At 47.5% G+C, this 22,835-nt stretch overlaps 2 protein-coding genes across 4 annotated transcripts; one reads left to right on the top strand and one right to left on the bottom strand.

Moving 5' to 3' along the window:
* The first annotated feature begins 519 nt into the window (after positions 1-519).
* Positions 520-8,468, top strand: mterf2 (mitochondrial transcription termination factor 2). 3 transcript variants are annotated; one of them, XM_073059851.1, is made up of 2 exons: positions 520-654; positions 6,725-8,468. In XM_073059851.1, the coding sequence occupies exon 2, from the start codon at positions 6,745-6,747 to the stop codon at positions 7,897-7,899; it is 1,155 nt and encodes a 384-aa protein (XP_072915952.1). In that variant the 5' UTR covers positions 520-654; positions 6,725-6,744; the 3' UTR covers positions 7,900-8,468. The 3 variants fall into 3 exon arrangements, with proteins under 3 accessions (XP_072915952.1, XP_072915951.1, XP_072915953.1); XM_073059850.1 differs by lacking the exon at positions 520-654 and adding an exon at positions 731-837; XM_073059852.1 differs by lacking the exon at positions 520-654 and adding an exon at positions 749-832.
* A 962-nt stretch (positions 8,469-9,430) lies between these two features.
* Positions 9,431-19,923, bottom strand: LOC140735018 (dihydrofolate reductase). The gene is made up of 6 exons (XM_073059853.1): positions 19,555-19,923; positions 19,159-19,208; positions 16,266-16,362; positions 13,394-13,520; positions 11,257-11,372; positions 9,431-10,094 (listed from the first exon to the last, which is right to left on the bottom strand). The coding sequence occupies exons 1-6, from the start codon at positions 19,638-19,640 to the stop codon at positions 10,004-10,006; spliced, it is 567 nt and encodes a 188-aa protein (XP_072915954.1). The 5' UTR covers positions 19,641-19,923; the 3' UTR covers positions 9,431-10,003.
* Between the last annotated feature and the right edge of the window lie 2,912 nt (positions 19,924-22,835).

Raw genomic sequence — 22,835 nt, 5'->3', positions numbered from 1 at the left:
GGCAGGTCAGAGGTTGTTGAAGTTTCTGGGAATAGTTCGCAAGGCACATGATAGATACGTCCCACAGAAGAAGTTGTTCACAAATGGCAGGGGTCGGCAATCTAATCCTCTCTCATGTCTCTGCAATTCCCTTTACTCCATTGCGATACAGATTGAGTTATGCTTCTCCCTCTGAAGCTGCAGTATGAATTCAATCATATTATGATCACGGCCTCCTACGGTTCCTTTACGTTGAGCTCTATAATAAGATCTGGGTTATAACACAGCACACAATACAGAACAGCCTTTCCCCAACTAGGCTCAAGCACAAGCTGTTCTAAAAACCCATCTGGCAGGCAGTCATTCAAGCAATTCCAAGAAATTCTCTCTGTCACCCGATTTCTAAATGGACATTGAACACATGAACATTTACTTAATTTTATATTCAACAATTTACTTATTTTTGTAATTTATATTTATTATGTATTGTACTATACTGCTGCTACAAAACAACAAATTTCACCGCATGTGCCGGTGATACTCACCACTGCCCTGGGCTCGGGTCCGGGTTCGGCCGCGGCTGCGGCCACAACCCGCCGACTTCTCTGCAGAACTGGCGGCCCGGACCCGCAGACAGAGAGTCGCACGGCCAGGAGACGGAGAGCCGTCCGGCGGGTGAGTGCAACCCGGAGCCAGGGGACCTGGGGAGCCGAGTTAGGCCGCCGCTCCGCCCCCGGAAGGCCCGGTGCCGCCGCTCTCGGGATTGGCGCAGCGGTGGAAGTACGGCCTCGGGGAGGAGGAGAGAGTGGCCTGGGATCCTGGGCTTCGGTGACGGCGTCGGGACAGACTAGGGGTGGGGTAAGAGGCTCTGGGTCCATCCGGGGCAGTAGGAGAGGGAGGGAAGGTGAGAAGTAGGGGAGGGATGGAGGGCAGTTGTGAGAGGTAGGGAGGGAAGGTGTGTGAGGTAGTGGTGAGGAGGGGGGAGTGAAGGGGTGAGGTGGGAGGGAGGGAAGGTGTGTGAGGTAGTGGTGAGGAGGGGGGAGTGAAGGTGTGAGAGGTAGTGGTGAGGAGGGGGGAGTGAAGGGGTGAGAGGTAGAGGGGACGGGAGGGTGAGATGGTGTGAGAGGGAGGGAGGGCTGTTGTGGGAGGTAGGGAGGGAAGGTGTTTGAGGGTACGGGGAGGGATGGTACAGGTTACAAACCATGCCATGGAATTCCCACTGGTGGGCTTGGATTACAGCGGGATTGGAGGGATGAGGAATGGAGGGAGGGGATGGACCGGTAGACAGACAGATGGTACTGATTGCACAGATTCCACATCTGCTTTTCAGTAAATGTGTGCATAAGGATGCTGTGGTCCTGAGTCTGCACTGTTTGGGTGTAGGGACAATCCAGGCAGTGCTATTATATGGATAGTGAAAGCCTCAGGTAGTAGGCTCTCAACAGAATGAAATCATTGTACAAAACAAATAGCTACAGTGAGGGGACAATGTGTGAGACAGGGTGACACACCAGAGGGACTGAAGAAAAGATTTTGGGGAGGGGATAGAACATAGAATGGTACAGCACAGTACAGGCCCTTCAGTCCACAATGGTGTGCCGACCCTTAAACCCTGCCTCCCATATAACCCCCCCCACCTTAAATTCCTCCATATACCTGTCTAGTAGTCTCTTAACTTTCACTAGTGAATCTGCCTCCACCACTGACTCAGGCAGTGCATTCCATGCACCAACCACTCTCTTTGAGTAAAAGACCTTCCTCAAATATCCCCCTTGAACTTCTCTCCCCTTACCTTAAAGCCATGTCCTCTTGTACTGAGCAGTGGTGCCCTGGGGAAGAGGCGCTGGCTGTCCACTCTATATATTCCTCTTAATATCTTGTACACCTCTATCATGTCTCCTCTCATCCTCCTTCTCACCAAAGAGTAAAGCCCAAGCTCCCTTAATCTCTGATCATAATCCATACTCTCTAAACCAGGCAGCATCCTGGTAAATCTCCTCTGTACCCTTTCCAATGCTTCCACATCCTTCCTATACTGAGGCGACCAGAACTGGGCACAGTACTCCAAGTGTGGCCTAACCAGAGTTTTATAGAGTTGCATCATTACCTCGTGACTCTTAAACTCTCCCTCGACTTATGAAAGCTAACACCCCATAAGCTTTCTTAACTACCCTATCTACCTGTGAGGCAACTTTCAGGAATCTGTGGACATGTACCCCCAGATCCCTCTGCTCCTCCACACTACTAAGTATCCTGCCATTTACTTTGTACTCCGCCTTGGAGTTTGTCCTTCCAAAATGTACCACCTCACACTTCTCCGAGTTGAACTCCATCTGCCACTTCTGAGCCCATTCCTGCATCCTATCAATGTCTCTCTGCAATCTTTGACAATCCTCTACACTATCCACACCACCACCAACCTTTGTGTCGTTTTCAAACTTGCCAACCCACCCTTCTACCACCACATCCAGGTTGTTAATAAAAATCGCAAAAAATAGGGGTCCCAGAACCAATCCTTGTGGGACACCACTAGTCACAACCCTCCAATCCGAATGTACACCCTCCACCACTGCTTTTTACAGGCAAGCCAATTCTGAATCCACCTGGCCAAACTTCCCTGGATCCCATGCCTTCTGACTTTCTGAATAAGCCTACCACTTGGAACCTTGTCAAATGCCTTATTAAAATCCATGTAGACCACATCCACTGCACTACTCTCATCTATATTCCTGGTCACCTCCTCAAAGAACTCTAACAGGCTTGTTAGACTCGATCTGCTCTTCACAAAGCCATGCTGTCAGACTACGATTCTCTAAATGCCCATAGAACCTATCTATAAGAATCTTTTCCAACAGCTTTCCCACCACAGACGTAAGGCTCACTGGTTTATAATTACCCGGACTATACCAGCTACCTGTTTTGAACAAGAGGTCAACATTTGCCTCCCTCCAATCCTCCGGTACCATTCCCATGGACAACAAGGAAAGATCCTAGCCAGAGGCTCAGCAATCTTTTCCCTTGCCTCGTGGAGCTGCCTGGGGAATATTCCATCAGGCCCCGGGGACTTATCCGTCCTAATGTATTTTAACAACTCCCAACACCTCCCCTGCCTTAATATCAACATACTCCAGAACATCAACCTCACTCATATTGTCCTCACCATCATCAAGTTCCCTCTCATTGGCGAAGTATTCATTGAGGACTTCGCTCACTTCCACAGCCTACAGGCGCACCTTCCCACCTTTATCTCTAATCGGTCCTACCTTCACTCCTGTCATCCTTTTGTTATTCATGTAATTGAAGAATGCCTTGGGGTTTTCCTTTACCCAACTCACCAAGGCCTACTCTTGCCCCTTTCTTGCTCTCCTCAGCCCCTTCTTAAGCGCTTTTCTTGCCACCCTATATTCCTCAATAGACCCATCTGATCCTTGCTTCCTAAACCTCATGTATGCTGCCTTCTTCCTCCTGACTAGATTTTCCACCAAACTTGTCACCCATGGTTACTTCACCCTACCATTCTTTATCTTCCTCACCGGGACAAATTTATCCCTAACATCCTGCAAGAGGTCCCTAAACATTTCCCTGCAAAAACATCATCCTAATTCACATCTGCAAGTTCTAGCCTTATAGCCTCATAATTTGCCCTTTCCCAGTTAAAAATTTTCCTATCCTCTCTGATTCTATCCTTTTCCATGATAATGCTAAAGGCCAGGGAGCGGTGGTCACTGTCCCCCAGATGCTCACCCATTGAGAGATCTGTGACCTGACCCAGTTTGTTACCTAATACTAGATCTAGTATGGCATTCCCCCTAGTCGGCCCGTCAACATACTGTGACAGGAATCCATCCTGGACACACTTAAACTCTGCCCTGACTAAACCATTGGAACTAATCAGGTGCCAATTAATATTTGGGAAGTTAAAGTCACCCATGATAACAACCCTGTTATTTTTGCACCTTTCCAAAATCTGCCTCCCAATCTGCTCCTCGGTGTCTCTGCTGCTACCAAGGGGCCTATAGAATACTCCCAGTAGAGTAACTGCTCCCTTACTGTTCCTAACTTCCACCCTTATTGACTCAAGGATCCTGCTACATTACCCACCCTTTCTGTAGCTGTAATAGTATCCCTGGGAGGAGCCACCTCTCCTCCCCTTTTACCCCCTCTCTATCCCTTTTAAAGCACTGAAATCCAGGAATATTGGGAATCCATTCCTGCCCTGGTGCCAGCCAAGTCTCTGTAATGGCCACTACATCATAGTTCCATGTATGTATCCAAGCTCTCGGTTCATCACCTTTGTTCCTGATGCTTCTTGCATTGAAGTACACACACTTTAGCCCTTCTACCTTACTACATTTACACCCTTTATTCTGCTTCCCTTTCCTCAAAGCCTCTCTTTCTGTTAGATTTGGCTTTACTCCATGCATTTCTTCCACTGCTCTATCGCTCCAGGTCCTATCCCCCTTGCAAATTAGTTTAAACCCTCCTGAACCATGCTAGCAAACCTACCTGCAAGGATTTTGCTCCCCCTCGAGTTCAGGTGCAACCCATCCAATCTGTACAGGTCCCAGCTTCCTCAGAAGAGATCCCAATGATCCAAAAATCTAAAACACTGCCCCCTGCACCAACTCCTCAGCCATGTATTCAACTGCCATCTCCTCCAATTCTTACCATCACTATCACGTAGTACTGGCAGCAATCCTGAATACGCCACCCTTGAGGTCCTGTTCTTCAGCATTCTGCCTAGTTTCCGAAACTCACACTTCAGGACCTCATCCCTCTTCCTGCCTATGTCATTGGTACCAACATGTATCATGACTTCTGGTTGCTTTCCCTCTCGTACCAGGATGTCGTGCACCCAGTCAGAGACATCCCGGACCCTGGCACCCGGGAGGCAACAAACCATGCGGGTGTCCTTCTCACGTCCACAAAATCTCCTGTCTGCTCCCCTGACTATAGAGTCCCCAATGACGACTGCTCTCCTGTTCTCCATCACACCCTTCTGCACCACAGGGTCAGACTCATTGCCAGAGGCCCTACCACTGTGGCTCACCCCTGGTCAGTTGTCCCCGCCAACAGTATCCAGGACGGTATACTTATTATTCAGGAGAATGGCTACAAGGATGCTTTGCACTACCTGTCTACTCTCCTTCGCTTTCCCCCCTTGGACTGTCACCCAATGACCTGCTTCCTGCAGCCTACGTGTGACTGCCTCCCTGTAGCTCTCATCTATGACTGCCTCATTCTCCCTTATGAGTCGAAGGTTATCCAGCTGCTGCTCCAGATTCCTCACACAGTCTTCCATATCACCCAGCCGCATGCAGATGTGACTGCGAGAGAGGGGAGCTCCCCCAAGACTGGCACATCTCACATGAGAGGCACATCACCGTCTCAGGAGGCATTGTAAAGCCTAACTGGGAGCAAGCTAGTCCTCTGTCTCTTCTCATTGAAGCCTCTCGAGTCAAAGCCTCAAAGCTCCACTCCCTCACTGGAAGATGGGTGGAAATTGGTGATCACGGTGATCAGTCTGCTGGGGCTCGCTCCCTTACTCTGATTTAGCTCTGGACATTTGTCCTCTGCATCTGCTACCTACTCTGTTCTGTTTCAAGCTTTCCTGGTTTTGATTAAAGTTCAGCAGGAGATGTGGATGCTTTTTCTCTCTGCACAGATACTGTCTGATCTGCTGAATATTTCCAACATTCTCAGTCCTCATTTACAAAATGACAGAGGAACTCAGCAGGTCAGGCAGCTTCCTGAATAAACAAGTCAACATATTGGGCCGAGACCATTCTTCAGAACTGGAAAGGAAGGGGTGGTGATAGGCATAGCCGGGTGGGTGAGGGAGGGGAGATGAAGTCAGCAGTTGGGAGGTGACGGGTGAAAACGGCAAAGGGCTGATCATGAAGGAATCTGATAGGAGTGGAGAGTGGACCATGGGAGAAAGGGAAGGAGGAGGGGAACCAGGGAAGGTGATAGGCAGGAGAGGAGAAGGGGTAAGAGGCCAGAGTGAGGAAGAGGGCTGCCCACTTTTTTATTCTGGTATCTTTCCCATTCCTTTCTAGGCCTGATGAAGGGTCTCAGTCCAAAACATCGACTGCTTATTCCTCTCTATAGGTGCTGCCTGACCTGCTGAGTTCCTCTAGCATTTTGTGTGTGTTGTTCTGGATTACCAGCATCTGCAAAACCTCTCGTGTTTAGAATTTCTTATATTTCATGTTGTGCCTCAGCTGCCAGTAGTGGAGTAAAGGAAATGGTGGGGGGAAGGAGAAGGAACCACAGAGGTGGTGGGGCTGTGGGAGGTTCTGGAGGGAACTCAGTGCAGAGTTTTAATTGGAAGGCATGGCAGAACAATGCAGTGAATATTTTCACAAGCAATCATTCTCTCTTTATCTACTGTTGAAACACTTGACAATTTCTGCTGGTTCGAAGTTCTAAGTATTATCAAAGTACATTTATGTCACCATATTCCACCCTGAGATTGATTTTCTTATGGGCATTCACTGTAAACACAAAGAAACAAAATGAAAATACTATAATAACAAATAAATTAGCAATAAATATCAAGAACATAAGATGAAGAGCCCATGAAAATCATCTCATATATTCCCAGTCCAAAGACATATCAATTTGTCAGCATAAATTGTCCCGTGATTAGGCGAGGGTTAAACTTGATGGTTGCTGGGAGGTGTGGCTCACTGGGCCGGAAGGGCCTGTTCCATGTATCTAAACCAGTCTCCTTCTTCTCCAGGGTGACGATCGAGGTTAGGAATGTATAGAGCTGTTTCCCTCCACAGGGTGCTCGCAGTAGGATTCCAGGCAAGTGGGCAATGCAGAGGATGGCCACCCTCATGGAGTGCCTGTGCCCCACTTACAGCCCCCACAGCAGAAGGGCAGGAGAACCAGCAGACGGTGAATTCCCTGCACTCTCTGTTAGTGGATGTAACGAGAGTCCGGCAGCTGAAGAGATGGGTATTGGTGGCCGACAAGGCTTATGTCAGCGAAACGGCCGACATTTTGAAGGTGATGGGAGCCAAGGGGAAGACAGTGGCGAGGATCTTGCAGCGATGTCCAGAAGCTGTTCTCTGTCCACCATCTGAAACCAGGGCTCAATGGGCATTGTGGGCCTCTCTGTGCCCTAACAAGGAGGAGCTGCTGAGAATGGTTGAGCAATGTCCTGAATCTTTCTTTATCACCAAAGACTCCAAGAACTGGCAGGACAACGTCAGGTACCTGGAGCAGTTAAACCTAAACAGGAGGATCATCAGACGTTTGCTGGCCACTTGTCCACAGATCTTCTGCAACGATGTGGGGAGGAATCGAGCTATGGTTGAGGCTGTGCAGAAGGCCTTCCTTCAGCTGGGTGGGACCCAAGCCAACATGAATATCTGGCTGGTGAAACTGTTGAGCCAGAATCCCTTAGCCTTGCTGAAGCCTCCAGAGAAGCTGGTGGAGAACTTGACTTGTCTACAGACCATGGGCTTCAGCCCTGTGGAGTGCCTGCAGCTCATCACCAAACTCAAAGGGTTAATCCTGGAGTTGTCCCCCAGTGGAATGGAGGCTTGTGCTGGGTTCTGCCAGCAGGAACTGCACTGCAGCAGCGAGGAGCTGCGGAGTCTGGTGCTGAGGTGCCCAGGCCTGTTGTACCTCTCAGTTGGGGTGTTGCAGGAGCGGCTACAGGCCATCCTGAGGGATGGGTTCTCTGTAGAGCAGGTGAGGGAGAGTCCAGCCATTCTGGAGGTGTCCACACACATTCTGCAGTACCGGCTGCAGAAACTGTGTGTGCTGGGTAACAGCAAGGAGAGGGACAGCCTGGATCTTTTGGCTGCAACCAGGAAGGACTTTGAGGCCGGTTATGGAAAGATGGCACAGAGGGAAGAGCGGCCGCTGTTTAATCCAGTGGCTCCCTTAAATGTCGAGAACTGAGGATGGCAAGTTACTGACGGAACTGAGATAACTGCGGAAGTGTCTCCCACCACCGACCTAGAGCTGTCCACATCCTGCTAACCATGTTAGCGTAGTGGTTAGCATGATGTTACAGCTCAGGGCGTCAGAGCTCAGAGTTCGATTCTGATGTATATTCTCCCTGTGAGCACGTGAGATTCCTCTGGGTGCTCCAGTTTCCTCCCACAGTCTAAAGAATTACTGGTTGGTAGGTTAATTTGTCATTGAAAATTGTCCTGTGATTAAGTTAGGGTTAAATTGAGGGTTGCCGGATGGCACAGCTCATTAACCAGAAGGGCCTGCTCTCTGCTGTATCTCTAAACAAATAAATAAAATCACCATGGCAATGAAGTGTAGGTACCTCCACCAACCCGAAGCTGGGACCACCATGGGAGTGTTACACCCACAGCTCAGAGCTGAGCCCATCTCTCCTACCCAGGAATGTCCCAGAGCTGATCGGGAGGTAATACTGTCTGAGTTTTATGTTCTGTGTTTGGACTGTCAGGGATGCTCATGTGAATTTATCTAAAACAATAAACTGAATTTACAGAGATGGTTTCATCTAATTGGTGAATCTGCACAGGAGACTTCCTTCTCCCTCCACCACTGTGGTATCTCAGCCACACTTCCTCCCATCCTGCCTTCTATCGAGGAGGCCTCTTTATCTTATTTACTTGGGTAAGCCCATCACCCCTACCAGGGCACAGGCTGCTGACAGGATGGCAGCTCGCCTGGGCCAGCCAGTCTTTCAAGTTGTTCCAGGTGTAGCCCATCGACAGTCCTTCCTCTCCCAGGGACGAGGTCTCTGTAGCTCTGGGTTTTATGGGATGGGTTTTCTAGCCCCATGCCCATCCCTCCGCCTTTTGCACCTGGGCTTGGAAGGTCCATGGCCAGCTGGACCTTTTTATCATTTCCATTCCTGGCTGAGATGAGTCTCTCCACAATGGTGTCCAATGTTCCCTTCATCCTCTGACTCACCCTCACCGACCAGTGAACTGAACCTTGTTACCTCACACCCTCCCAAACTCCCTCTGTCCCTCACACCCTCCCTCCGACCCACACACCCTCCATCCCTCATGCCCTCCATGCCTCACACACTCTGCCCCATCACTGTCCCTCTTCCCCATCCTGTCCCTTTGTCAGTCACACCCTCTGCACCTCCCTCCATAATCTCCCACCTCCCCCTCATTGTTACACAGGGAGGATGAAAAGCTCTCTTCCCCTTCACAATTCAGGTCTGACATGATCAGATCTCTCTGCACCTCCCCCCCCCCCCACTTTGCTCTTGTCCACACCTCGATCACTATCTCAGTATTTCCAATATTTTCTCACTTTCAGAAAAAGTCAGATGTATCCAAGGAGGAATCTTTTTTTGCTGGCAAACACATGGGTTGTAGACCAAACAGTCTGATTATCCAGGGAATGGAGAGGTGCGACACGTATGGCCAACATTGGACTGAATTTTGACGAATTTTCATCAGATAGACAAAATGATTGCACGGCTAGTGGGCAACTAGAAGTGTAAATATAATTTCATCAGTAATACTGTAAATCCTTTTGGTTCCAAGGTCAGGGTCAACAATGGATGTTGCGTCGTAGCTGTCTACATTGTTGGTGTAGTGCCATCAGTCACGGCAGTATGATATGAAAAGCAACCTGTTGTCCACACAGCAGGCTCCCACCTCCCCACACAGCTGAAATGTAGATCCCAATACAGTTTAGCTAACAGAAGTTTAAAATTAGTCATTCACTTAATCGGAATCTGTCTGGTCTTCACATCCAGAAAGTGTGTGATCCAACGCAAGAAACACCATTCCCACGCTCTCCTCCCTCATGGATTCCCCCATCACCACTGGCTCTTGCCTCCCCCCATCTTTTAGAACAGCTACCTTGCCTCTTTTTTTCCAGTCCTGTTGAAGTGTCTTGAACAGAAATGCCACTTGTCAATCTCCCTCTAAGTATGCTGCCTGACCCACTGAGTATCTCCAGCATTCTGTGTGTATTCTTCCCAAGTTCCAACATCTGAAGAATCTCCGGTGTCGACAAGAACTACTCCAATCTGACACAGGTACGCAGTTCTCCAGGCTCAGGTTTGCTGGCGGGAAACCTTCTGAAAGACTTGAAATTTATACTTGATGCCATTTTCTTCCTGAATTTCTGCTGGAATTCCAGGAAACCTAATAAAAATAGCAAAAGAAATAGTTTAACAGCCTGGTCATCCTGAACGACATGGCCTGGACAGTTCTGGTTGCCATGCTACAGAGGTGATGTGGAGGCCATGGAGAGGGTGCAGAAGAGGTTCACCAGGATGCTGCCTGGATAAGAGGTTATTAGCTATAAGGAGAGTTTGGAGAAACTTGGGTTGTTTTCTCTGGAGTGGCAGAAGCTGAGGGGAGATCTGATGGAGGCTTATAAGATTATGAGAGGCATAGACAGGGTGGAAATGTTAATTATTGGAGGGCATAGTTTTAGGGTGAGAAGAGGTAAGTTTAAAGGAAATGGGTGGGTTAAGTTTTTTTTTTACACAGAATGTTGTAGAAACAAACATAACAGCAGAGTTTGTCAGGCCTGCACAGGCAGGCACCTCCTGTTCTCCACACAGCTAACAGAAATCACCTTTTAACTCATCACCTGCAGCCTATTTAAACCCAGCTCTCATCCTCAATCCTTGTTCACTCATCGAACCAGCTGACCACAACCACTTACTCCAAGCTTTCACACTCCCTGCCTAAAGTTTACCTTGTTGCCTGTTGTGTTTAGTTTCTGTTCGCTCTTGTTCTGTGGCCCCTTATGGCTTGGTATTTATTGTTTATTATTAAAGTTATCACTCACCCCTAAATGATCTCTTCCATTCTGTGTTTGGGTTAAGCCTTCTTTGCATCTTGTGAGGCACTGAGACAGGGAATGGAACGATATGAATCATGTACAGTCAGGTGAGGTTGTTTTAAATTAAACATTATGGTTGGAATAGACATGGTAGAGAAATATAGGTCTATATTTCTTCAAAGCTAGTCCTTAAGTATTCTCCAGAGTGGATTGGCATTCCACTATGCACCACCTGCCCTTGTTCATGTGTCCCAACAGGAACACTGGGACACAGCATACAGCACACTTCCCAAACCAAACCTCACTCCAGTTAAGCAGTCTCCCGCTCTCTCCACACAGATGCTGGCTGACCGATAACAAAGAGAGGACTCAGGTTAGAGTATGTGGAAAAGGTTCAAAGGGGGTCTGAGGGGAAATTCTTTCACTTAAGAGTCTAATCTGGACCTGAGGGGTGGTAGAGACTGAGACTCTCACAGCACTGGTGAAATCAGGAGGAAAATATCAATTCCTTACTCATCCAGCAACTGGAAGATCTCCTGGTCAAATTCTGGGAAGAAAGTGTCGCAATTGAAGCAAGCCATGATGTTGGTCAGATAAATCTGCTCACAGTTTGGATGTTTCAAGGCCTCCTGTAACCAAGACAAAAAAGGGATGATTGGCACTTTTATAAAGCATTGGTCAGATCACTGTTGGATTGTTCTGAGCAATTTTGAGAGGGTCCAAAGGAAGTTCACAGGAATTATCTTGTGAACGACAGGGTTAATGTTTGAGAAGAATTTGGTTGCTCTGAGTCTGTACTCTTTGGAGTTTAGAAGAATGGGGGGTGGGGGGGAGACTCATTGAAACCTATTGAATATCAAAATCCCTTGATAATGGATGTGGAGAGCATACTTCCTATAGTACCAGAGGGTACAGCCTTAGAATAGAGGGACGTCCTTTTAGAACAAAGATGATGAGAAATTTCTTTAGCCAGAGCGTGGTGAATCTAGAATTCATTGCCACAGACAGCAGTGGAAGCCAAGTAATTGGGTATATTTAAAGCAGAGGTTAATGGGTTCTTGATTAGTCAGGGTGTCAAAGATTACAGGGAGAAGGGAGGAGAATGAGGTTGAAAGGGATAACAAATCAGCCATGATGAATGGTAGAGCAGACCCAATGGACCAAATAGCCTAATTCTGTTCTTGTGTCTTATGGCAACATGACATGGCAGTAACGTGAGTCCTGCTGAAGCTCTCCTGGAGGAAGCAGCGGTAGACAAAACTCTCTGGCAGCGATTACTCAGAATTCCTTAGCTCCAGCATCCTCAGGAGGCATGTCCCATTTCACCTCTACCAATTTTTATTGATGCACCACAGAAAACATCCTATCGGATGCATCAAGGCTTGGTACGGCAACTGTTGTCTCTGATCACAAGAAACTGCAGAGAGTAGTGGACACAACTTGGCACATCGCAGAAGCCAGTCTCCCTTCCATAGATTCTGTCTATCCTCGCTGCCTCATTAAAGTAGCCAGCATAATCAAAGACCCAACTACCGTCGACAATTTCTCTCCCTTTGGGCAGAAGACACAAAAACCTGAGAACACGTACCACCATGCTCATGGACAGCATCTACCTCACTGTTATAAGACTACTGAATGTTCTCTAGTATGATAAGACTCTTGACCTCACAATCTAACGTGCCCCTTATTGTCTGCCTGCACTGCACTTTTTCTGCAGCTGTTACACTTTATTCTGCTTTCCGTAAAGCAGCCAGCATAATCAAAGACCCTACCCACCTTAGATATTCTCCCTTCTCCCCTCCCCTCTCAGGCAGAAGATACAAAAGTCTGAAACCACGTACCATAGAAACATAGAAAACCTACAGCACAATACAGGCCCTTCGGCCCACAAAGTTGTGCCGAACATGTCCCTACCTTAGAAATTACTAGGCTTACCCAAAGCCCTCTATTTTACTAAGCTCCATGTACCTATCCAAAAGTCTTTCAAAAGACCCTATCATATCCGCCTCCACCACCATTGCCAGCAGCCCATTCCATGCACAGACAAGCTCAAGAACAGCTTCTGCTCTGCTGTTACCAGACTCTTGAGCGGACCTCGTGTATGATAAAATGGAGTTTTGGCCTCACAATCTGCCTCGTTATGATCTTGCATCTATCATTTTCCTGCACTGCACTACACTTTCCATGTAACTGTTACAATTTATTCTGTATTATTATTGTTTCATCTTGTTCTACCTCGATGCACTAAGTAATGATCTGTCTGAACAGTTTGCAAGACAAGTTTTTCACTGTATCTCGGTACATACACCAATACTATGTCACAACACCGATGTGATGAAATGATCTGTATGGATTACAAGCAAAACAAAGTTTTTCACTGTACTTTGGTACATGTGACAATAATAAATCAACCACCCAGAGTGAGCAGTGAGCTCTGGTGAAACAATAACCTCCCAGTCACCTGACCCCTGATAAAATTATTGACTTTAGCAAAGGTTTGCAGGTGGGTGGGTTGGAAATATGCCTCCTGTGTTGGGTCTAAGAGAGAATGGTAGAATGAGGTCAGATCCCCGGCAGTAAGGTTAGTCAAATGCTGCACAGACACAAGAGGTTCTGTACTCAGTAATCATACACACTCACACATGCGTACCTGATAGACGTGTCTCCCGCCAAGTACCCAGATGGTTTCAATGGTGTCACTCAGGGGAGGGAGGGAGGCGAGCTGGATGGCACTGGCAAAGTCTCGGCAGATGTGATCTGCACCAGGAGGCACACAGCTAATAAAGAAAAGAGACAGTACAATACACAGCTTGTACCCCACCTGCAATTGTTACACTTAGCACTGAGCTCAGAGCATTTAATGCTAAAGAGTCATAGAGTTAGACAGCATGGAAAGACCCATCTGGTCCAGACTCACCACAGGACCCACCCTGCTAATCCCAGTTGCCCACATTTAGTTCACAACCATCTAAGCCCCTCCCTTCCAGGTATGTCTAGTTACTATTGCACCTGCTTTAACCACATCCTCTGGCAGCTCATTCCAGGTACTCACTGCCCTCCGTGTGAATAAGTTATCTCTCAGGCTCTCCCCTCTTGTCTTACATATCTGCCCTCCAGTTTTGGACTCCCCAACCCTAAGTGATCAAAATCTCTTTGTAATTCATAATGACCTGCTTCACTATCAACAAGACCCCCTTTTCCTGTATCATCAGCAAACTTGCTAATCTTGTTACATTCACATCCACAACTCTGACCCCCGGGACATTCCACTAGTTACTGGCCTCCTGATGGAGAATCGCCCTTCAACCCTCACCATCAGCTTCTGATCTTCAAGACAATTCTGAATCCACCTCACTGGCTCAGCCCGGATCCATGTGACCTAACCTTCCAGATCAGCCTGTCGTGTGGAAACTTGTCAAAAGCCTTAGTAAATTCAATACAAAGAACATCCCCTTACATACCTCTGAAAAATTCCAGAGGGTTTGTCAGACGTGACCATTCTGTTCAGGCCTTGACTTTTCGAGTGTTGGTAGATATCGCCCCTCAGAATTCTCTCCAGTAACTTCCCTGCAACTGATGTCAGGCCTTGACCTTTCGAGTGTTGGTAGATATCGCCCCTCAGAATTCTCTCCAGTAACTTCCCTGCAACTGATGTCAGGCCTTGACTTTTCGAGTGTTGGTAGATATCGCCCCTCAGAATTCTCTCCAGTAACTTCCCTGCAACTGATGTCAGGCCTTGACTTTTCGAGTGTTGGTAGATATCGCCCCTCAGAATTCTCTCCAGTAACTTCCCTGCAACTGATGTCAGGCCTTGACTTTTCGAGTGTTGGTAGATATCGCCCCTCAGAATTCTCTCCAGTAACTTCCCTGCAACTGATGTCAGGCCTTGACTTTTCGAGTGTTGGTAGATATCGCCCCTCAGAATTCTCTCCAGTAACTTCCCTGCAACTGATGTCAGGCCTTGACTTTTCGAGTGTTGGTAGATATCGCCCCTCAGAATTCTCTCCAGTAACTTCCCTGCAACTGATGTCAGGCCTTGACTTTTCGAGTGTTGGTAGATATCGCCCCTCAGAATTCTCTCCAGTAACTTCCCTGCAACTGATGTCAGGCCTTGACTTTTCGAGTGTTGGTAGATATCGCCCCTCAGAATTCTCTCCAGTAACTTCCCTGCAACTGATGTCAGGCCTTGACTTTTCGAGTGTTGGTAGATATCGCCCCTCAGAATTCTCTCCAGTAACTTCCCTGCAACTGATGTCAGGCCTTGACTTTTCGAGTGTTGGTAGATATCGCCCCTCAGAATTCTCTCCAGTAACTTCCCTGCAACTGATGTCAGGCCTTGACTTTTCGAGTGTTGGTAGATATCGCCCCTCAGAATTCTCTCCAGTAACTTCCCTGCAACTGATGTCAGGCCTTGACTTTTCGAGTGTTGGTAGATATCGCCCCTCAGAATTCTCTCCAGTAACTTCCCTGCAACTGATGTCAGGCCTTGACTTTTCGAGTGTTGGTAGATATCGCCCCTCAGAATTCTCTCCAGTAACTTCCCTGCAACTGATGTCAGGCCTTGACTTTTCGAGTGTTGGTAGATATCGCCCCTCAGAATTCTCTCCAGTAACTTCCCTGCAACTGATGTCAGGCCTTGACTTTTCGAGTGTTGGTAGATATCGCCCCTCAGAATTCTCTCCAGTAACTTCCCTGCAACTGATGTCAGGCCTTGACTTTTCGAGTGTTGGTAGATATCGCCCCTCAGAATTCTCTCCAGTAACTTCCCTGCAACTGATGTCAGGCCTTGACTTTTCGAGTGTTGGTAGATATCGCCCCTCAGAATTCTCTCCAGTAACTTCCCTGCAACTGATGTCAGGCCTTGACTTTTCGAGTGTTGGTAGATATCGCCCCTCAGAATTCTCTCCAGTAACTTCCCTGCAACTGATGTCAGGCCTTGACTTTTCGAGTGTTGGTAGATATCGCCCCTCAGAATTCTCTCCAGTAACTTCCCTGCAACTGATGTCAGGCCTTGACTTTTCGAGTGTTGGTAGATATCGCCCCTCAGAATTCTCTCCAGTAACTTCCCTGCAACTGATGTCAGGCCTTGACTTTTCGAGTGTTGGTAGATATCGCCCCTCAGAATTCTCTCCAGTAACTTCCCTGCAACTGATGTCAGGCCTTGACTTTTCGAGTGTTGGTAGATATCGCCCCTCAGAATTCTCTCCAGTAACTTCCCTGCAACTGATGTCAGGCTCACCAGCCTGTAGTTTCCTGGCCTGTCTTTGACAATATTAGCCCTCTGGAACTTCACCAGTGGCTAACGATGAAGCAAATATATCTACAAGGGCCTCCATGATTCCTTCTCTGGCCTTGCATAAGGTCCAGGGGTGCCTGTGGTCAGGTCCTGGGGATTTGTCCACCTTAATGAGTTTCAAGGCTCCAAATACCTCTTTCCTCATAACTGGCTCATCCTGTGTCCAACACTAACCCACCCCACCTGTCCACAGTCGTTATGTGGACATTGTTTCTAGGCTCCTTACCGCAAGGTCCTACTTAAGCAGACACGGTAGCAGTTTGGCAGGGGCTGGGAGGGGCTGACCGCACTGTGTCTACCCCAGATCAACATGTTCTTCTTGCCTGAAATTGGACAAGATGACTGTGATAAACAACATTTACAGACAGAGTGGCCACAGGCTCTTGCAGCCAACAATTCAGATCACAAATGAGACAGCAGAGTCCAGAGCAACATACAGAACACCAGAGGAACTCATTGTATCAGGCAGTATCTGTGATGGGAAATGGACAGTTGAATCTTTAAGTTGAGATCCTTCATCAGGACTACAGAGATCACATGGAATGCAGGTGAAGGGTCTTGACCCAAAGGATCAACTGTCCATTGATGCTGCCTGATCTGCTGAGTCCCTCCAGCATTCTCTGCGTGTTGGATGACACATCAGCCTGGTTACTGGATTACTTTACAGATTTCTGTGGCTTTAAACTAACTTGGCCCTGTGTGCATCATGCCGGAGATAATGTCATGTGGAAACAAGGCAGTTGTGAAGGTGAATCAGAAACCTCAGGATTGACTCAAACAAACTTCTCCCAGGCAGGCTCCCTCTGTCCTCCACATGATCCAGTGTCACCTGGATCTGACGGCTCAGGGATCACACTTAAAGGGACAGACTGCACAGTAACACTTCTTCAAAAGACCTCTCTACTGACATTGGGAGACCCGAACATTCTCTTCATCATGGGCCGAAGGGCCTGTTCCATTTAATGGATGGGAGGTTCAGGACTAAACCCCACAATTTTCCAGTAGGTAGGAACCAAGGTCTTCATCCCACCACCAGTCAGATCCCACTCCAACTGGGACCCCAAGTGCAGCAAGACCCCCACTGGGAACCCCTCCAGAGGTAACTTTCCCAGGATCCCACTATAAGTGAGATCCCCACAACAGGAAACCCTGCCTCAGAAACCCCCAATAGTGGGAGCCCCCTCAATAGTCCACTATGCTTCAGACTCATCCAATGTCCTTCTCCGGCCTTGTGAATGAGATCCCATTTGACCTTCCTTTCCCATGGAATATGACCTTCTCCAAATTCCCGGTGGGAACTAACTCTGATGGCTGCTGCAAACCTGAAATAAAATTCTGTGGTAGGTCAGGTAGTGTCTGAGGGGATAGCAATCATAGATAACTGGCTCCCACTGCCTCACATCCTCCATCAGTGGTTGTGACAGGTCTAGACCTGGAACAAACTGCATCCTCCTCCCTGTCTCAATAGACAATAGGTGCAGGAGTAGGCCATTCGGCCCTTTGAGCCAGCACCGCCATTCAATGTGATTATGGCTGATCATCCACAATCAGTACCCTGTTCCTGCCTTCTCCCCATATCCCTTGACTCCACTATCTTTAAGAGCTCTATCTCTTTCTTGAAAGCATCCAGAGAATTGGCCTCCACTGCCTTCTGAGGCAGATCATTCCATAGATCCACCACTCTCTGGGTGAAAAGGTTTTTCCTGAACTCCGTTCTAAATGACCTACCCCTTATTCTTAAACTGTGACCTCTGGCTCTGGACTCCCCCAACATTGGGAACATGTTTCCTGCCTCTAGCGTGTCCAATCCCTTAATAATCTTATATGTTTCAATCAGATCCCCTCTCATCCTTCTAAATTCCAGTGTATACAAGCCCAGTCACTCCAATCTTTCAACATATGACAGTCCCGCCATCCTGGGAATCAACCTCGTGAATCTACACTGCACTCCCTCAATAGCAAGAATGTCCTTCCTCTGATTTGGAGACCAAATAGGGTGGTGAAGAAAGCTTTTGGTATGCTGGCCTTTATAAATCAGAGCATTGAGTATAGGAGTTGGGATGTAATGTTAAAATTGTACAAGGCATTGGCAAGGCCAAATTTGGAGTATTGTGTACAGTTCTGGTCACCGAATTATAGGAAAGATGTCAACAAAATAGAGAGAGTACAGAGAAGATTTACTAGAATGTTACCTGGGTTTCAGCACCTAAGTTACAGGGAAAGGTTGAACAAGTTAGGTCTTTATTCTTTGGAGCGTAGAAGGTTGAGGGGGGACTTGCTAGAGGTATTTAAAATTATGAGGGGGATAGAGTTGACGTGGATAGGCTTTTTCCATTGAGAGTAGGGGAGATTCAAACAAGAGGACATAAGTTGAGAGTTATGGGGCAAAAGTTTAAGGGTAACATAAGGGGGAATTTCTTTACTCAGAGAGTGGTAGCTGTGTGGAATGAGCTTCCTGTAGAAGTGGTAGAGGCAGGTTTGGTATTGTCATTTGAAGTAAAATTGGATAGGTATATGGACAGGAAAGGAATGGAGGGTTATGGGCTGAGTACAGGCCAGCGGGACTAGGTGAGAGTAAGCATTCGGCACGGACTAGAAGGGCCGAGATGGCCTGTTTCCGTGCTGTAATTGTTATATGGTTATATAAAACTGAACACAATACTCCAGGTGTGGTCTCACCAGGGCCCTGTACAACTGCAGAAGGATCTCTTTGCTCCTATACTCAACTCCCCTTGTTATGAAGGCCAACATGCCATTAGCTTTCTTCACTGCCTGCTGTACCTGCATGTTTACTTTCAGTGACTGATGAACAAGGACACCTAGATCTCGTTGTACTACCCCTTTTCCTAACTTGGGGGTCTCCACCCCCATCCGACACTTGCAAAGCCCCCTGCCCCCTATTGCCCCCAGTTACCTCCCACCATGACCATGTTTCCATTTTGTTCCTCTGGCTCTGTCCACTCAGGCCCCATCCTCCCCTCCCCTCTGGTTCCGCTCCTCGCAATTCAGACCTCGCCCACCTGCTCATCTAGCCCAACGTCTTCCCTCTGGTTCCCTCTCCCTCCCCTGGCATCGCCACCGCGGCCTGCAACGCCTCTTGCGGCTCGAAGGTCACTTACCTGGCTCAGAAATGGCAGTGATCCGGGATACGAACCAGTTGAACTCGTTCCTGTGGAGAGAAATTCGGGAATTCAGGGCGGGCGAGAATGTTGGGAATTCCTAGCTAGATCGGCACAACTGTATCTCAGGTCCCGATAGGGTTCATGGGGTCTGGAGTCGAGTGTCCGACATTCTGGGAGCTGGTGTTTAGTGCTCGAGTTCGGTGTCCGGTTTCCCAAACTCCGGAGCAAAGTCCGAGTCTCGGGATCGAGTGTGCAGCTGGAGCCGCGTGTCCGGGTCCCGGGATGCGGAGTCCGGAATGCGGTGTCCAGACCACGGGATCCAGTATCTGGAGCGTGGTGTCCGTGTCCCGGGATCCACTGGCCGGAGCGCGTTGTCTTTGGCCTGGTACTCACGGCAGATCCCAGGGCAGGTGCCCACCCATACCGATCCCCAGCTCAGCGTCGGCGGCGGCGATCAGACGCAAGGGCTTCCCGTCCATCGGCGGCCGGTGCCAAGCAGCACGTCTACCGAGAGATCAGCTGCGACCCCGCCCCAGGCAGTGAATGCGAAACAGCCACCGAGCGGGGCTGTCGTTCACACCTCCGCGGACTCGGATTCGATCCCGGGCTTCACCGCTGCTTGTGTGGAATTACCACATTCTCTCTGTGACTGTGCAAGTTGCATCTCAACGCACTGTGTAACAATCTGATCTGAATGAACAGTATCCATAGCACATTTTTCACTGTACCGTTATACATGTGACAATAAAAAACTAATTTACCACTTAAGTGAAAAAGTTTATTTACCTGCCGTCTAGACAGACCGTTCAACACATTACACTGACCAGGTAAAAAGAAAATATGGTGGTTGCTGCTGCACCTGATCACAAATTCCACCAGGATTCCGATCCCTGGCCCCTATTATCCAGTAAACCATACATCACGAAAACAGACCATTCGGCCCATTCCCTCTGTGCTGATCAAAATCCACCGATATACTTTCAAAAGTCCTATTTTTATTCCCTCCACAGCACCAACTACTCTCTCCAATCCAGAACCTTCCTCCCCCAAAACATATTGACTGTGAATCCCATATTGTAAAAGGACTAAATGGGATAGAGTTTGTCATGAGAGGGGAACTGGCCAAGGTTGACTGGAAAGGGCCACTAGCAGAAAGGACAGCAGAGCAGAAATGGCTGGAGTTTCTGCTGAAAATGAGGGAAGTACAAGACAGATATATCCCAAATAAGAAGTAATTTTCGAATAGAAGAAGGACACTACCGTGGCTGACAAGTGAAGTCAGAGCCAAAGTAAAAGCAAAAGAGAGAGCATACAAGGAAGCCAAAGCCAGTGGGAAGATAGAGGATTGGGAAGCTTTTAAAAACTTGCAGAAGGAAGCTAAGAAGGTCATTAGGAAGGAAAAGATGAATTACGAAAAGGAGCTGGCGACTAATATCAAAGAAGATACTAAAAGCTTTTTTAAGTATATAAACAGTAAAAGAGAGTTGAGGGTAGATATAGAACCAATAGAAAATGACGCTGGAGATATTGTAATGAGAGATGCAGAGATGGCAGAGGAACTGAATGTGTATTTTGCATCAGTCTTCACAGTGGAAGATGTCTGCAGTATACTGGACATTCAGGAGTGTCAAGGAAGTGAAGTATGTGCAGTGAAAATTACAACTGAGAAGGTGCTCAGGAAGTTTAATGGTCTGAGAATGGATAAATCTCCTGGAGAATGCACCCTCAGGTTCTGAAGGAAGTAGCTAGAAGGATTGCGGAGGCATTAACGATGATCTTTCAAGAATCAATAGATTCTGGCATTGTACCGGATGACTGGAAAATTGCAAGTGTTACTCCACCACTTAAGAAGGGTGGGAGGCACAGAAAGGAAACTATAGACCTGTTAGCCTGACATCAGTGGTTGGGAAGTTATTGGAATTGATAGTTAGGGATGAAATTACAAAGTACTTGGAGGCGCATGACAAGATAGGCCAAAGCCAGCATGGTTTCCTGAAATGATCATCCTGCCTGACTAACCTACTGGACATTTTTGAGGAAATTACAAGCAGGGTAGACAAAGGAGATGTAGTAGACATGGTGTACTTGGATTTTCAGAAGGCCTTTGACAAGGTGCCGCACAGAAGACTGCTTAGCAAGATAAGAGCTCATGGAATTACAGGGAAGTTACTAGCATGGGTGGGGCATTGGTTGATCGGTAGAAAGCAAAGAGTGGTAATAAAGGGATCCTATTCTGGCTGGCTGCCGGTTACCAGTGCAGTTCCACAGGGGTTGGTGTTGGGACCATTGCTTTTTATGATGTATGTCAATGATTTGGACTATGGGATTCATGGATCTGTGGCTAAATTTGTGGATGATACAAAGATAGGTGGAGGAAACAGAGAGCCTGCAGAGAGACTTGGATAGTTTAGGGGAATGGGCAAAGAAGTGGCAAATGAAATGCAATGTTGGAAAGTGTATGGTCATGCACTTTGGTGGAAGAAATAAGGCGGCAGACTATTATTTAGATGGGGAGAGAATTCAAAATACAGAGATACAAAAGGACTTGGGAGTCCTTGTGCAGCATACCCTAAAGGTTAACCTCCAGGTTGAGTCGGTTGTGAAGAAGGTGAATGCAATGTTGGCATTCATGTCTTGAGGTATAGAATATAAGAGCAGGGATGTGATGTTGAGGCTCTATAAGGCACTCGTGAGACCACATTTGGAGTATTGTATGCAGTTTTGGGCTCCTTATTTTAGAAAGGATATACTGACATTGGAGAGGGTTCAGAGAAGATTCATGAGAATGATTCCAGGAATGAAAGGGTTACTGTATGAGAAATGTCTGGCAGCTCTTGGGCTGTATTCCCTGGAGTTCAGGAGAATGAGGGGGAATCTCACAGAAACACTCTGAATGTTAAAAGTCCTGAACAGATTAGATATGGCAAAGTTATTTCCCACGGTAGGGAGTCTAGGACAAGGGAGCACAACTTCAGGATTGAAGGACATCCTTTTAGAACTGAGATGCAGAGAAATTACTTTAGTCAGAGGGTGATAAATCTGTGGAATTTGTTGCCACAAGCGGCTGTGGAGGCCAAGTCATTGGATGCATTTAAGGCAGAGATAGATAAGTTCTTGATTAGCCAGGGCATTAAAGGGTATGGGGGAGAATGCAGGGGTGTTGAAATGACTGGAAGAAATGGATCAGCCCATGATTGAATGGAAGAACAATTTGATGGGCTGAATGGCCTACCTTTCCTATATCTACAGTTGAGTTAAGAAACTGCAGGGGTAAAAGGACCCTGATGGCAATTATATACAGTACAGGCCTCCCAACAGTGGTTGGGAGGTGGATCACGGATTACAACAGGAAATAGAAAAGACGTGTCAAAAGGGCAATGTTATGATACTTATGGGAGATTTCAACATGCATGTCAATCAGGAAAATCAAGTTGGAAATGGATCCTAAGAGAGTGACTTTGTTGTATGCTTATGAGATGGCTTTTTAGAGCAGTTTGTTATTGAGCCTACTAGGGGATTAGCTATGATGGACTGGGTGTTATGTAATGAACTGGAGGTGATTGGGGAGTTTAAGGTAAAAGTACACTTATGAGGCAGTGATTACAATATGATTGAGTTCAAATTTGATGTGGAGAAAGTGAAGTCTGATGTAGCAGTATTTCGGTGGAGTAATG

This window comes from Hemitrygon akajei, chromosome 10 (genome assembly GCF_048418815.1).
Source record: "Hemitrygon akajei chromosome 10, sHemAka1.3, whole genome shotgun sequence".
In the NCBI taxonomy this organism is placed as follows: Eukaryota; Metazoa; Chordata; class Chondrichthyes; order Myliobatiformes; family Dasyatidae; genus Hemitrygon; species Hemitrygon akajei.
Note: the sequence above shows the minus strand (reverse complement) of the source record. Positions and strands in the feature narration are given on the sequence as shown.